The 15,680-nt window shown below is 38.0% G+C and overlaps 2 protein-coding genes and 1 pseudogene across 2 annotated transcripts; 2 read left to right on the top strand and 1 right to left on the bottom strand.

The window, feature by feature from the left end:
* Nucleotides 1–2,410: 2,410 nt before the first annotated feature.
* Nucleotides 2,411–4,493, top strand: LOC120011894 (GATA transcription factor 19-like). The gene is given in 4 exon segments (XM_038863057.1): nt 2,411–2,492; nt 2,495–2,618; nt 3,253–3,688; nt 4,173–4,493. Coding segments are annotated over 4 exon segments (963 nt in total).
* A 3,160-nt stretch (nt 4,494–7,653) lies between these two features.
* LOC120013885 (epoxide hydrolase 4-like) lies at nt 7,654–9,817 on the top strand. The gene is made up of 4 exons (XM_038865855.1): nt 7,654–8,423; nt 9,028–9,117; nt 9,374–9,441; nt 9,542–9,817. Exons 1-4 carry the CDS (start codon nt 7,770–7,772, stop codon nt 9,657–9,659), a joined length of 930 nt encoding a protein of 309 aa, XP_038721783.1. The 5' UTR covers nt 7,654–7,769; the 3' UTR covers nt 9,660–9,817.
* Nucleotides 9,818–10,254: 437 nt separating this feature from the next.
* LOC120013884 lies at nt 10,255–15,420 on the bottom strand (annotated as a pseudogene).
* Nucleotides 15,421–15,680: the final 260 nt, after the last annotated feature.

The following is a 15,680-nucleotide window of genomic DNA, read 5'->3' as shown; positions in this document are numbered from 1 at the left end:
TGTTTTAGTTGGATACTCACTATGGTTCTCCAAGATGGCCGAAAGTTTAGTAGTAGAGACAAACGAGCCGAGTCCCAAGTAAGCCCATTTATCACTGGAGATGATCGCAAATAACGTCAAATCGCTCAAGAGTGGATGTTATAACTTACAACCTCTCACGCATGCGCTAAAAGATTCAATAATTAATTTAACCATTTGAAGCAATGATTTTTTTTTTTGCTAAAATCATTCTATGATTCGTAATTTCGGTATATAATGATTTGTATTACCAAGCATAGTTAAATGAGAAAAGATAATACATATATGTAGAAGTTTCACAATTGTGGTCAATCTTAAATTAGTGTAACCAATCACACACTTTTCCTTGAAAATTGAAATGAAGGAAGCAAATTAAAAGATGCACCCGAGGAAATTGTGGAAACCTCACTTGGTATTGGGGATCCATCTGTGTGTAGGTCCACAAATGGAATACCAATATAACAAAGCAAAAGGTGTTGAATGAGTTCAACGTTCCAAGCCAATATATTTACTCTTTCTCAAACCAACACTATTGAGAAGTTCTAAAATTTCAACATTAAAAATCAATATTATTCGTTTTGGGTCAAAAATCCATGTGACTTTGTTCCATTGGGTTCTCAATTATCTACCTTTTTCTTTTCTCCATTAATATTTATTGCTTTTAAGCCTTCCAAGATCCTCCTGCGTCAAAAACAACATTTTATTATTTGACAAATCCCAAATAACCCCTTCGACAAGAAAGTGAAAGAAACTGCTATAGAGAGCGAGGAAAAAAAATGGGGGAAGGGGAAGACAGACATTCCAGTTGTATCTTGATGCTTTTGAGGAATGTTAATTTATTTTATGTTTATTCAAATTAATTTAGTTTGTAGGTTTTAATTTAATTGAACAGATTTTGCATGCATGCATGTAAATATCCCTAGACACCCACGTGGCACCTTGATTAATGATACGAGATTGATTTATTTATTGACTGATAATAATATTTAATTTAGATCATTTGCCTCTGCAGAAGTGCAGATCCGTTCTGCCTCTTCATTAGCTTGGAAAATGGAACGAGACCCAACTGGGTCCCACCAAATCCAACGAGCCACATAACAACATGATTGATATTAATTCAAAGCATGTAAAACCTTAATTATTTTCTCTTGGTTTGCATGATGATTAAGCAAATCCCAGAGTTTCTCACGCAAAAAGAGTATAAACCAGATCCTCATTCAGTCTCATCTTTTTCCCAATTCGATCAACCCAGCGTGTGAACCAAAGTGAGTGGGAAATCAAATCGTGTGGTTCACGAAAATTTGGATCGCGTGTATATGTGGGTGCATCGTGTCTAGAGCCTAACCGTGATAGTTTTGGTTTACAAAGCAAATAAGATAGAGAGAGGAGCATCTTTTGGAAAGCGGTGGTCGTCCCGTTCGTCGGACTATATGGTTCTGGTTCACCAATCCCTAGACGATCTGATTCTCTCTTCCTCTCTTCATATTTTTTTTAAAAATATTTTGATCGAATGGGGTCGATTACTTCAGTGTGCCTTCACGAATCTAATTTTAAAGCGAGAAAAACTTAAAGAGGAGGGCACCAAATATGTTTTGATCGGATTTACGAGTTGAAACATGATTTTTTTATCTCAAATAAATATTAAATTCATAGTAACATAGACAAAATATTTTGGATTTTTATTCAAGAGTCAATCAAACCTAATCAAAACACGTTTATATTAAAAAACAATTCATTGTCCTCCTCCTCAATTTTAACTACAGCATACCCAAGCCACTCGTATTTCAGAGGGCTTTCAGCTACGATGGATTATGTGGGGCCTACAACCTCTTTCTTTTTAAAAAAAATATGTTTCTTGTTCTTGTATAGTTTTCGACTTTCGTTGTTGTTTTTGTTTATTGTTGACCTTTTTTCTTTGACTGAACATGGAGTCTCTCTTGGTAAGCCAAGTAGGGGAGGAGGACTAGTTGTTGTTTTGATGATTGCAGAATATCTTCTTTGGGATACCTCTATTTCTCTCTCAGGAACATTGCTGACCCTTATGATCACCTGGTACCTTACCGGGCTTGTGGTGATGGACTTGTCTTTTGAGTAGTAATTATGGATCAAATTAAATTGAACATTTTATGACGATTGAGCACTCTTATGATTACGCTCAACGTGAAATTTGAGAGGTGACTTATGACGTTCCGAGAAAAGCTATGGAAAATTTTAATTATTAGTAGTAATTGTTGTATGCCAAGAACTCGAAATAAATTTAAAAAAACAATGAAATTATTGATGAGTGAGAGTGGGTCATGGTCAGCCAGGTGGGTGGTCAGGGGTTGGCTTTGAATGTACCAGTGGCAGATGCATGTGATGCATGCAGCGAATGATCGATCATTGCGTGGAGATGACAGACGACAGGGTGGCGCGTGGGGATGGGAACAAGAGAAAGATTGAGGACTATTCCATTTTCCTTGGGAAGCTTGCAGTCAGTCGCAGAGCCCAGAGAGAGAGATTATACGGATACGGACAGAGGGTTTGAGAATCCAACACCCAATAGAGGTCCTCGTGATCGGCGAAGAACAGATCCATGGAAGACTGTTCCAGCTAGTCACGTGGGCTCTCTTTTGACCCAACTCTCTCTTTCATTGTTAGTAGCGCCACACACCACCCACACACACACAACACTCAATACACTCACTGACTAATTAACTGAGATACATAATTTAATTAGTTATCTCTCTGGATTTAAAGTTTATGATGCTTGATCAGGTAGGAAGTTGGAAATTCGAAAATCTCTTGGGATATATTCTTGTGGAATCTTATCCATGTACTTGTCCCACTTTCGGGTTTCTACTTACATGAATTTTGGTCAAGTCTTATCTATTGTCAACATGATGTGTGCTCTTCTGATGAATAGATGCTTACACCCACTCAGTTGTTTGAAAGTATACATTAAAATGGCGAAATACATCTAAATGTACGTATTTGTAGTAGAAAATAATTTTTTAATGAAAAAGAAAATGACTATAAAGATACCAGACAAACACTTGTTGTCAGTCTTCTCACCCCCCTCCTCATTCAAACACTAAATTATTACACATCGCTCTCAGTTTACTATTTGGCTCGTACTCTCTGTCACTCTCTTTTAACTACAAACTCCACACCATCTCTTCAATCTTCTCTCATTGCCTAGCGCTCCTTCCTTTCTCTTTTTCTCCTTCACTCTCAAGATCAAATGATGCATAGATGTCAAGGAAGGAACAAGGTGGGAGCATGTTCATGTGGTTTATTTCACAGCCAAGGCAACACTAGTTGCTTCTCCATGCCTGATAATCACAAATCTTATGAAGAAACAACCCACATGTATTCTTCCACGTCCTCGTTACCATCATCGGTTGATTGTACACTATCTCTTGGTACCCCATCCACTCGTTTAAGCGATCAAGATGATCACGAGAAGCAGAGAAATCGCTGTATTTCCAACTTCTGCTGGGACATTTGGCAGTCCAAAAGTTCCTCAACCTATCCACCAACTCACAAGACCAACAGCTGTAGAAGAAGCAACAATGGTAGTAGCAGCAATACTAGCAACTCAACCAATGATCCCCTCCTCGCTCGTCGATGTACCAACTGTGACACCACCTCTACCCCTCTTTGGAGAAATGGACCCAGAGGCCCAAAGGTACTAATTTCTTCAACCAATAAATTGTACACCCTGTAGAATATAGGCTGATTGCTAAGTTGGCTACTCACTCTTCGATCACCAGGAGATCATGGGTTCAAGGGGGATGCATGATCATTTTTCTGCTGAACAATCTGACATTAGCCTAGTGGTAATATCGTCGAGTTTAATAGCTCTATTTTGGGTTTTGGTCCGTCTTTTTTGTGCACTCGACTTCTATTCAAGACTAAATTGGTGGTTATTGTGCACACGGAATGACCATCTCGAGTATAAAACTGAACTGGTATAGAGATAACAAAGTGGCTGTTGGGTTGAGTCCTTCCTTGTCACAAAATACGTGAGGGCTTCGTCCCAAAGCGTACAATACGTTACTGGCGGGGTGTTCATCACAGCCTCGTCCGTATTTCGCCGCCACAGTTGTCTATAGTGTTCGTGTTAGTTTGTGTATTTACTGGTTTTTGTTTTGTTTTTGGTGATGTGGCAGTCATTGTGCAATGCGTGTGGGATTCGGTTCAAGAAGGAAGAGAGGAGAGCGACGGCAGCAAATGGGAGTGGAAGTGGAGATGCATCAGGAGTGATGGAGCAGCAGCAACAACAGAGTTACAATGCATGGGTTCCTGATCAGTCACAGCAGAGTTCACAGAAAATGGCATGCTATTCTCAGGGAAATGAATTCAAGTTCATAGAAGACAGTAGCCATTTTGACTCAGCTGATCATCATAATAACACAGGCATTCCATACCTTTCTTGGCGACTCAACGTCACAGACAGACCAACAAGCCTTGTCCATGACTTCACAAGATGAATTGTTTATATATTTAAAAGAAAAGAAAATCAACAAATATTTATCGCATGATGATATTGTTGATGGTGATGGTTGAGTAAAAAAAAATTATTTGTTTAATTAGCACATTCTTTTTCTTTCTTCCTTTCACTTTTCTCATCCTTCACTGAGCTCTCTTAGGTGTATTTCTCATTTATTTATCAAAAAAAGTTATATTTACCATTTTCCAGATATATATATATATATCAACATTTTTGTTTTTTTTCTTTTTTGTTTGAAGACTTAAATATCACATCCGTCTGGTATAACTCAACCGATCAAGTGGTTTATAAGCAAAAAAGACCTGAAGCCCAAAGAGGATAGTATTTTCAATGTGAGCCTAGTGCATCTACGGCATCTATTTGATTCTCTTGAAAATACATTTTCATGGGCTTAAGTATCTATGGCGACGCCTCATGAAAAACAAATCTATTCGAGTTAATGGCCTAAAACGGACAATTGCACTAGGTGCCGATTTGGTTCCCTTGAAAACACGTTTTCATGAGTCTAAATGGGGATGGCTTGTGAAAAATAAATCCATGCGCATCAGTGGCCTAGAACGGACAACATTTTCAATGTATTTTGGACTGAAAAATTCATTTTGTGATTGTCATCACTAATTTATATAATTAAATTAATATTTGTTTTACCGTACCTCTTTGGTTCTTTGGGTATCTCATGAAGTTCACAACAACAGTGAGGACTGTGACACCCATGCATGTCGATGTCGACTCTTGTTAAGAACAAAAATATCAGATTGATTAGACTAAAATCTACCGATTAGTATTTATGGGCAAAGTCCACTTTTAGACACTAATTAATTTTTTTCATGGATTTAAATGACTTGGACCAAACTCTAATTGTTGCGTCCACAAAGAATAAACTTGTGAGAATAATTGGATGTATCAATAGAAACCGAAATCTCATAAAATGAACAATATAATTGATTGTTTGGGGTGAGAATTTCTGATAACTCTCTCTAGATAAACCACTGATCAGAGTCTAATTACTCTGTGTGTTTGATCAGGATCATTGTATTCTTCTGAACCAGAAACTACTGTGTACGCAGCGTTTCAGGCCGAGGAAAAAAACAAAGGAATATTTGTCGTGTGGGGGGGGGGTTCAAGTTGTCTCTGTCCATGTGTACGAATGAAGTTTAATTCCATCAGCTAATCATGCGATGTGACATAGCAGTCAAAGTATCGTAAAATAATCATATCAAATGATATTGAAACAAACTGTGTTAACTTATAATTATTACTGCCACATAATACTTGGATTTCAACAATTACCGAGGAGAGGGGAATAGTTGTAAAATTCCTGACTCTACAAATTAAAAAAATTCATCTTTGGGAGGATATGTGTAGGGTGTTGCTGTCAAAGCACGTGACCCTATTTTGGGCCTCAAAAAGACCTTGTTTTGGGCTCCTCCTACGGACCGAGCTATTAAAAACAAGTACTCAGTCCAAACTGCCCCACACCAATTTTGCCGCGGTCAAAAGGCTAGAAGTATATATCGGGTCGAGTCTCGAATTATCGGTCCGAGTTGGGCCCGTTCCGAAAAATTTTAATTTGATTCAAAGCGCGTCGTAAGTTAATTTGGGCCTTATTTTGGACTCATATGTACCGGGCTCAACCATATAGAATTCTCGAATGAAGAAAAAGACTGCCTTATATATTTAGAGACACACAATTCATTTGGCTCTTTTAGGTCAAGGCCTTAAAATAAGAACAATATTCTATAAATTGTGCCGGTCATCGGTCCAAGTGCAGGGTTAATTAAAAAATAAAAAATAATACGAAAATTATATTTATATTAAAAATCCCTTCAAAAAAATACTAAAAATACATAATATTATATGATCATCCATAAAAATTTTAAAAAATTAGAAAATAAAGTTTGCATCACATATTTAATACAAAACAATACACCCAATAGATATGAAAATCAAGTTTCAATTCATAAACTAACAATATATAATAAATAACTCAAAATTTGAAAAAATTTGAAAAATCATTCAATTTTACCGACACAGTTCAACAATTTTTATGAAAAATCACCCGATTTGATTGGTTTTTTCAAGTCACTTGCATATTTAGTACTTTAAAAGAACCCGACTAACTGACACGATCCAGTTTTAATAACACTGCATAAGGGTTTAGCCACTAGGCCAAGACTTGCTTCCTATAGGTGTGTAATCTTTTAGTTTTAACTTTAAGAAATCAATATTATATATTCATCTATTACTAACTGCAAGACAAAAAAAAAGTTTTGGAGGTGGACATATAAAGCTAATATTGGACAGCAAAACCCCTTTTTTTTTGGGCAATGGTAAGGTCAACCACAAGGCATAGACATGCGTTGGCCAGGGTAGGTGATGCAGTTGATCAAATTCAAACAACCTTGTATATGAATAGGAAAAAAAATTATGGTTAATCGGTTGTAGTTAAGCAACAAAAACAATACTGAACAAGAAAATCAGATCCATGTCGTGCACGTTAGAAAATCCAAGCTGAAACATATGAAAGATATTGGAGTTACAGGCTCACATGGATTTGTTATTTTAGGGTCATCGTCATTAATTCTTACACTCAGAAAATGCGTCCTTATGGGAATGCAAGACATTTACTTATATGTCACTCGGTTGAGTTATGTCAATCCGATGAGGGATATTATTCTTGACACTCCCCCGCCCCCGCATTTGTGGGAGGAGTTATGTCAGACCTAACAAGTGAAGGTAGAGACTACCTCCGATACCATGTTGAAAATCCAATTCCAAACACATCAAGAATATTGTTTCCTAGGGACCACATGCCCGTATGTATTTGTTCTTCGTGAGCTATCATCATTGGTTTTTAAGCCCAGAAAATACGTTCTTGTGTGAGAGGTGCAAAAGAGTTACTTATATATCACTCAGTTGAGTTATGCCGATCCGATGTGGGATATTAGTGTTAATAGTGGAAGGAATTGTGAGTCTGTGATATCAGCAAACTTGAATTCATGTGGGCCTAAAAATACTTTGACAAGTTTTGGTTTCTAAGTAACAAAGTCATGGGTCATTAAAGACCCCAATAGCAATTCTTGCATTAAATCTCTAATTCTATGAACTTTTCTTTTGGGTAGCAACAGGCAACAGATAACAACCCCTCACCAAACCTCTTTTTTTTTTTTCCTTCCTCTTCTTGATTTAAAACCCCCTCTCTGTCTCTCACATATACACTAATTGCCTGAATTATCACTATAACCAACACAAAGACATGGTGAACCTGGTGGCAGCACAGAAGCCATTACTTCAAGGGCTAATGAAAATGGCAGGAGTGAAGCCCCACGCAGTAGAGATTGAGCCAGGGACAGTCATGAACTTCTGGGTTCCAACCGAAACCATCAAAAAACCCAAAAAAGGGGAAAAGGAGCCCAAAACTATATCCAAACCAACCAAGCCTGTACTTGTCCTAATACATGGTTTTGCTGCAGAGGGAATTGTAACCTGGCAATTCCAAGTTGGTGCCTTGACAAAAAAATACTCTGTTTACATCCCTGACCTTCTCTTCTTCGGTGGCTCAGTCACCGACAAGCCGGACCGGTCGCCGAAGTTTCAAGCGGAGTGTTTAGTTACTGGTTTAAGGAAGCTGGGGGTGGAGAAGTGTAGAGTGGTTGGGTTTAGTTATGGAGGGATGGTGGCTTTTAAGATTGCAGAGTTGTATACTGATTTTGTTGAAGCCATGGTTGTTTCTGGATCAATCTTGGCTATGACTGACTCCATTAGTGAATCTACACTAAGTAGTATCGGATTCACTTCTTCTTCTGAGCTTCTTCTGCCTTCTTCTGTTAAAGGTCTTAAGGCACTTCTCTCTGTTGCTACTTACAAAAAGCTCTGGTTCCCGGATCGGCTTCACAAAGATTTTCTTGAGGTATGCTTAATTCGTTACTCTCATCCTTAAAGTGTACATGATTGTATTAGATGTATATTGATTGTTGCTGCCAACATGACATTCATGGAGTAGGAGCAATGCTAAACTTTAGTAGATTAGGTAGAACTTGCTTTTGCTGCTCAGCTGCTCTGCTTTTGAATGAGGGTGATAATAGTAATCATGAATGTCTATTTTTTATTAACCACTTGGTAATGGTTTATTGATTATCTCTCCGAACCTAGGGTGTAAAAAATTTCACTCAAGGTCAGGAGTTTGATTATAAACTAGCGTCAATATTTCAAGTGGTTTGTGCGGGGTCTCGGTCTAACTAACCTATTGGAAGGATTTATACGTGCCTAATCCGACTCGAGTTTGAGCTTAGTGGGCTATCCAAATGACACGCTACTGGATTGTTCTCCGTTAGAAAAAAAAAACGCGTATTTTTTGTTACTTTTTTCTTGGGGGATTGAAGTAGTTGAAAGTCTCTATTCCATAGGGAGAGGCTGTAGGGAAGATCTAATTTAATTTGTTCACCTAATCAACTTTATATTTATTATGTATATGATATATTCTTGCTTGGCACTAATTGGCGTGACAATTACAGGTGATGTTCACTAACAGGAAGGAAAGAGCAGAATTGCTGGAGGGTTTAGTCATAAGTAACAAGGACGAAACCATTCACAGTTTCGCACAAGTATATATCAACAAAAGTCTTACGCATCTCAATATTTTTTTTGTCACAATTATCTCAAATGTTGGGATGGACGCACACGATTTCATACAAATCAGATGGGACACACGATTTCACATAGATCATGTGCATCCACCTCAACATTTGAAATAGCGGGGACAAATCTTAATGTTTTTGAAATATCATTATCTTTTTGTCCTTTTGTGCTGATTATAATTGAGACTGATTCATGTCACTTTTCAATCTTCCTGTTTTGAAGAAAATCCATCTCTTGTGGGGGGAAAATGACCAGATTTTCAACCTCTCACTTGCACAAAACATGAAAGAGTAATATATCCAAACTAGTCATAAATTTATAGCTAGTCATGGTCTAACTAGAGAACTAACTAACATATATATTGCTTGATTTTTTTTCACTTGAGTACAGGCAGTTAGGAGACAATGCAAGCTTTCAAGGCATAAGGAAGGCAGGGCATTTGGTTCACCTGGAGCGACCTTGCGTCTACAATAGGTGCCTCAAGCGGTTCCTTGCTTCCATGTCATAGATTTGTACTCCAAAAAGATGCATGTAAGACCAAACATTACAACTTATTACTTGTAATCTGAAGCAATATTGCTCCCCTGTTGTGAAGTTGGAAATGAAAACTTCTTCTGTCGTTGATTTTGTTAGAAATATAAAATGTCTCGCCCTAATTAGCTAAGAGTTAACCGTGTGATTTATAAGTTTGAAAATGATACAATTAAAATGGTTCAGTCCTTGTACTAAGTGGCTCGCACCATTTTACACAGCTTTAGGTCCATGGGCCTCTTTTTGCCCTTTGATATGTCCCTTTAGTTTGGTCCTTGGTACTTGCATACTTGGTGGTCCTGGTCCCGACCTAATGAAGTCCACCATTTATAGACGGGCCTGGCATACCGACTGTACTGAAGAAGTGGCCAAGACAGTCTGCTGAAAGAAAGCAATTAAATGGAGAACAAAGGCACATTACAAAGTAATTTAGCAACCCATTGACATGTTCAAACTCATGTTTGGTTTCTCGTTCAAATATCGGGTAGCAGATTCATGAGGAGAAATTAGGGTAAGGAGGAGGACTTCTTGTATCAACTCCGCTGAACCCATATCTCCTATATAAATGAGGATAATATTAAATTATTGGTATTGATCAAAAGCTTATATTAACTTTAAAATTCAAATCACAACAAAATTCTCTCAAGAGGAAGAGCGGAAGAGTTCAAAAACCTCAGCAGCTAATTCCCCATATGAGTTGGTTGACCACCTTCAGCCGCCAATTTTAATCGTTGATGATGTTCAGCAACTTTATAGTCTACAACCTCCCTCAACAGCTGGGGATCCAATATGCAATCCGGGCTTCCGTAGACAGCGGCTTGCACACTTGCCATGAGTTTAGCTATCTCACGACCAGAGAACCCTTCTGTCTTCTTAGCAGCTTCTCGAATCACTTCTTCAGAAACATCTTTAACAGTGATCTTCTGTTGTGGCGTTTTGAGTAGAGAGCCCAAGCCGGACTCCTTGTTGCCTTCATCTGAAAGGTACTTGTTCAAATAAACCTTCAGCAATTTAAAGCGTTCTTCTCCTCCAGGAAGTGGGAACTCAATAATTTCGTCGATACGGTCAGCAACAGCACTGTCTAGATCTCCTGGTCTGTTTGTGGCAAGGACGAGAACTATATCTCTTGATTGATCACCGGTTCGAAACAGCAATGCATTAAGAGCACTTCGTTGGGCTTCACTCATATATACACTATTGCGTCTACATCAGATCAATTGTAGCATTATAACCTTATTCCAGGATTAGTTCAAATGACTCACGATGGAAAAAAAAAAAACATCAATCCTGAAAGACCAACGACAAGCATCACAATTGTTCTAAACCTCACAACAAAGGGTGTCATAACCTTGGTTATAGTCCAAATTGGGCAAATGGAGTTCACAAGAGTTAATTATTGAACCACAACAGATAAGGGCTAAAGTTAATTTAAAACATTGCAGTTAAACCTGCAACTGAGAGACACCAACACTCATTATACATAGTTAATCATGACAAAAATCACGTCTTCAACCACTATCCCAAGTTGAGGTGTTGACAAACTGACACCACACAACACTCAAGAAACATACAATACGACAATGGGAAAATTATGTTAAACCTACACTAAATGCAATATTGTATATACCATGTCATGTATATCACAAATTCCAACAAAAAAGAAGACCCTTCTCTAAGTTTAATCCATAAACAGGGCTAAGCTATTCTAATGTTTATCAAGTATAGGCCCAACATGTTTCCTTTAACAGATTAACTATATGCATAATCCAGATTTGCCGAGTAAGGGGATATAACAAGTCCAACTTACTCGCATAGAAAAGCATCAGCCTCATCAATAAAAAGGAGCAACCCCTTTTTTGACTTCTTAGCCCAATCAAATATTTGATGGATTTTGGTGACAGCCTGTGCCCCCAATGGCAAAACATCTCCTCCTGTCATCATGGCATAATCCAGACCCTGTAAAGAAGACTTGAGATTCAATGACAATGGCAAAAAAATTTGCAGAAAAACTTTTGAAATTAAGAACTTCATAACATTTAGTCTGCACAACATACAGGGAGGCATCCTAAACCAATAGGTCAAATTTTACCATGAGGTAGCCAGCAATCATCTATTTATCTGAATAACTGATGCAACCAAGTCTGCACATTATTGACAATTACTATAAGAGAAACTGAGCTCCTAATAGAAGTTATGTAGTTTCAGAAAATCATCATACTATATGACAGATGCCATTCCCTACGTATTATCAAAATATAAAAAGGCAAACAAAATCCAACTTCCAAAGACTCAACAACGATTTGATGTCTAAGGAATGGAATGCAATGCAATTTCATTTATGCAGTCACACTTCGAGATGTCCTGCAGAGATCAATCCCACCTCAAGACATGAGTAGAGGTCCTAGAGGAGCAAGCAATTAAACAGATCACAAACCAATACTCATTTATCATCCTGCCAAGTAGGGTTTTAATCTACATAAGAAGTACATTAATAAGTTCTATGCATAGAAGTCCACCATACCGATTTTCGAGCTATCTCCTTTGCCACCATAGTTTTACCAGTGCCAGGAGGTCCATAAAAGAGCATATTGCGAAAGGGTGCCTGGTGAGTCTTGGTGTTTTCTGTAGCTTTTGCAAGATGCTCTATTCTCCTTTGTAATGAGGGATGAAGAACAATATTGCTGAAACCATTTCTCTTTTCTGAAAACCCCGCAGTCCCAGCTGCAGTACTGTATTTCAAAATTTTGTTCTTTGCTTGAGATGCAACCCCTGACAGTGGAAATCTGGCAATGGATGATTCTCGAATAAGAGATGGCTGGCCCAGTATCCGATTAACATAACCCCAGGTAACTCTAGCACCTTCCCTATAAATAGAGCAGAGATATCCAAAAGAAATTGAGATAAGTAATCCATTTAGCGAAATCTACTACCCAGGTTCTACATAAAGGTGATAAAGTTAATGCTCCTCATCGCGTCCAAGGCGATGTATCCCCCCCCTGCCTTGTGGAATCCAATTAACAAATGCAGTGGCTCCTCCAAATAAATAATTATTGAAAGCTAAATTGCAAGAAGGATGGGTGTAAACCTAGAAGTATAAACTCCTGCTGCTAACGCAGTAGCTCCTCCAACAGTCATAAGCAACTTATTTCTGTCATTCAACAATGTCCTCAAACCCCCTGCAAATTATCTCCGGAAATCAGTAATAGCACAAATATCCTCTCTTAAAGTATAGTCTAATAAAAATGATGTGTTTTTGTGAATATATAGTTCAACCTACAAAAAGATAACCTTTTTATAAAATGACAAGACAGGCAAAAATGAAGGCTGACCGGACTTTGCTTGAGCATCTATTTCTCCATAAATAATATGCTCCAAATAATATTATTAGCTTCAATAGCTTGTGTACCATATGAAGCATTGGATTCAATTAATAAGAAACCAACCAGGAATGGAAGAGATGTGGGTAAACCAAAACAATTTGAATTTTCACTACAGTACATATATAATTCAGTTGGCCCTGAATTCGAGAAATTAAGGATTTGATAATAACCACCTTATTACATACCTTCAATATGACTAAATGTTGTATTAATCGCGGCGAGCCATTTCTCTCTTTCACCATGAATCCGTTGTCTGAGCATTTCTCTATTATGTTCCTCAGTAAGTTTTGCTTCATGGGCACGGCCTTCAGCCTCAGCCATGGCTTGAACTCGAATGGTCTCCCGTTCTATTTCTGCTCTTTCTTTCTCTGTCTGCCGATGCTGAGCTTGGAAGATCCTTCTTGCATTTTAACCAACTCAGTATTATGCCTCCTTTGAGCCTCATGATCTTCCTGCCAATGATGACATGACAGTAAAAATGTAGCAGTCCAGCCAAAAGACCAACTATTTATATGTTCAGCCTTTATTTAATTCAGAGGAGGCAAAAAATTGAGGAAATCGATGTTCAGACTTCAGAGTAAGAGCAAAATCAAGCTGGCTAAATTTTCCACAACACGTGTCAAAAAAGGAAGGTAATCAATGAAGTTATAACATTTCAATGCAGTAGTAAACAATGAAATGGGCAACAAATATGGACAACCTTCCACTCTGACCGAAAATTACTTGTTTCCACCAGGTGAATGCTTTGACCAACGGAGCTTGTGACATTGTAAATGTTTAAGAGAATTGTTGAAAGTAAAACACTAACCTGCATCCTTTTTCTCGCCAACTCATCTTCGTATCGCAGCATTTGCGCCTTTGCTTGAGCTTGTTGTTGCACCAGATTTCTCCGCTCTTCAGCCAATTTCTGTTGTCTGTCCTGCCAATCATAGTAAATCAACGATTTCCAAATCAAACCACGTCTCTGAAAACATGGATGGGACATAACAATAATATTTTCTACAGCTAAAATGCTTTCCTAAATGTGAGAGAAATCTGCTGTGATATTGGCAGCTACTTGCACACAAGTTTTAGCACGAGGAATCACACAAATGCGTTGTTCATAAGACAAAAATACCCTATATGTATATCCACAATTATAATAGTATGTACACTCTCACACATAGGGAAAACACTAGCATATCTAAATGACACAACTAAAAGCTCTAAAATCAGTCCCCACAAGTACCCATTCCTTGCTGGGCAATTTTACGAACTTCCAGCTGGGAGGCCTTGTTTCAAGTCCCGTAGCAAAAACCTTCACGATTTACTTTATGTATAGGTAAGGGACCACTCCAATTATCTGGGGTTTACTTGCACATTACCATTGTGCCAGAATGGTGGCCCTCGCCCACTGGGGTTCCCTTAGTCTTATGAAAGAAGACTAAAATAAAATTTAAAACTCATCTTAATAACTAGAAATATAGCAATTTCTTTGGATGATATTATTAGGTGCTCGTATTGAGAACCATGAGACTTCTTAGCAATATTAGAGAATATTGCTAATGGGGAAATTCAACTAAACGTACCGCAGAGCATGCAACCAAATAGTTTAAGAAAGAAAATGCATTTAATAGCTGTATTGCACAACTCAAATTAAGGATGAAAACAACTAATGCCAATGGAGCTCAATAAACATGAAATAATATCATCACTCACACTGTCAAGTTGAGACTGAATAGCTTCATAATGAGCCTTCTCAACATCCAATTCTTCCAAGCGAGTTTTTTCCTGCTTCCTCATCAGGTCAAAAACCTGGCAATAGAAGTACGGTGAACTAATTAAGCCAATTGAATTTACTTTGAAGTAATTCAAAATTGAATGATTCAGTTTTTTATTAATAGAGCTAATAACCAAAACCTGAAATTAGGGCTCAAACCTGTTTAGCTAAAGGAGATTTGTTTATATAACGAAGAGCTTTGGCACCTCTCTCCAGTGCCTCCGGGTCCAACCCAACTAACTTTCTTGGCTCTTCATGTTCAGAATTTGCATTCGAAAGTTCGTCCTCTTCAGACGGCGAAGAGGAAGTAGAAGAAGAAGAGAATGGATAGAAGCGAAACGGCGAGTCAGCATACGCGCGGCTCTGAAACGAGGACCCGGAGGCAGCCACCGCGGCTATGGCAACACAAGAGGATAATTTGGAGATAGTCATTCTAATCTGCAACTATGATAATGGAATTCGATGCTCGAATTTCAAAATCATAAGGGCTTTCACGAGATGCCGCAATTGAGCATAAACCCTAATTCTGGGTTTAAACGGAACTGTTGAAACTTGGGGGCGCTCGCTGGCGTGGAGAGCAATCCAGATTGGACCGAACGGTAAATCAGTAAATGGCAAATAAGAGAAACGACACCGTAGAAGCCTTTTTTTTTAAAATGAGAGTACAAATATGGCTTGCAAAAAATGAGTTCCCCATCAGACAATTACACGTATTTACAAGTAATTCAGACCACAACCTAATCTATGTTAGGGTATGGATAAGTAAGACAAGATTTCTGTATTTTGAACCGAATCCAAAATTTTTGTATTTGAACCCTCATTTTAAACATATAATTTATGTTCAAATTTGGTTTAATTC

The sequence above is a fragment of the Tripterygium wilfordii genome, chromosome 13, assembly GCF_013401445.1.
Source record: "Tripterygium wilfordii isolate XIE 37 chromosome 13, ASM1340144v1, whole genome shotgun sequence".
Classification (NCBI taxonomy): Eukaryota; Viridiplantae; Streptophyta; class Magnoliopsida; order Celastrales; family Celastraceae; genus Tripterygium; species Tripterygium wilfordii.
The sequence above is the reverse complement of the archived record's forward strand: the minus strand, read 5'-3'. Positions and strand labels throughout refer to the sequence as shown.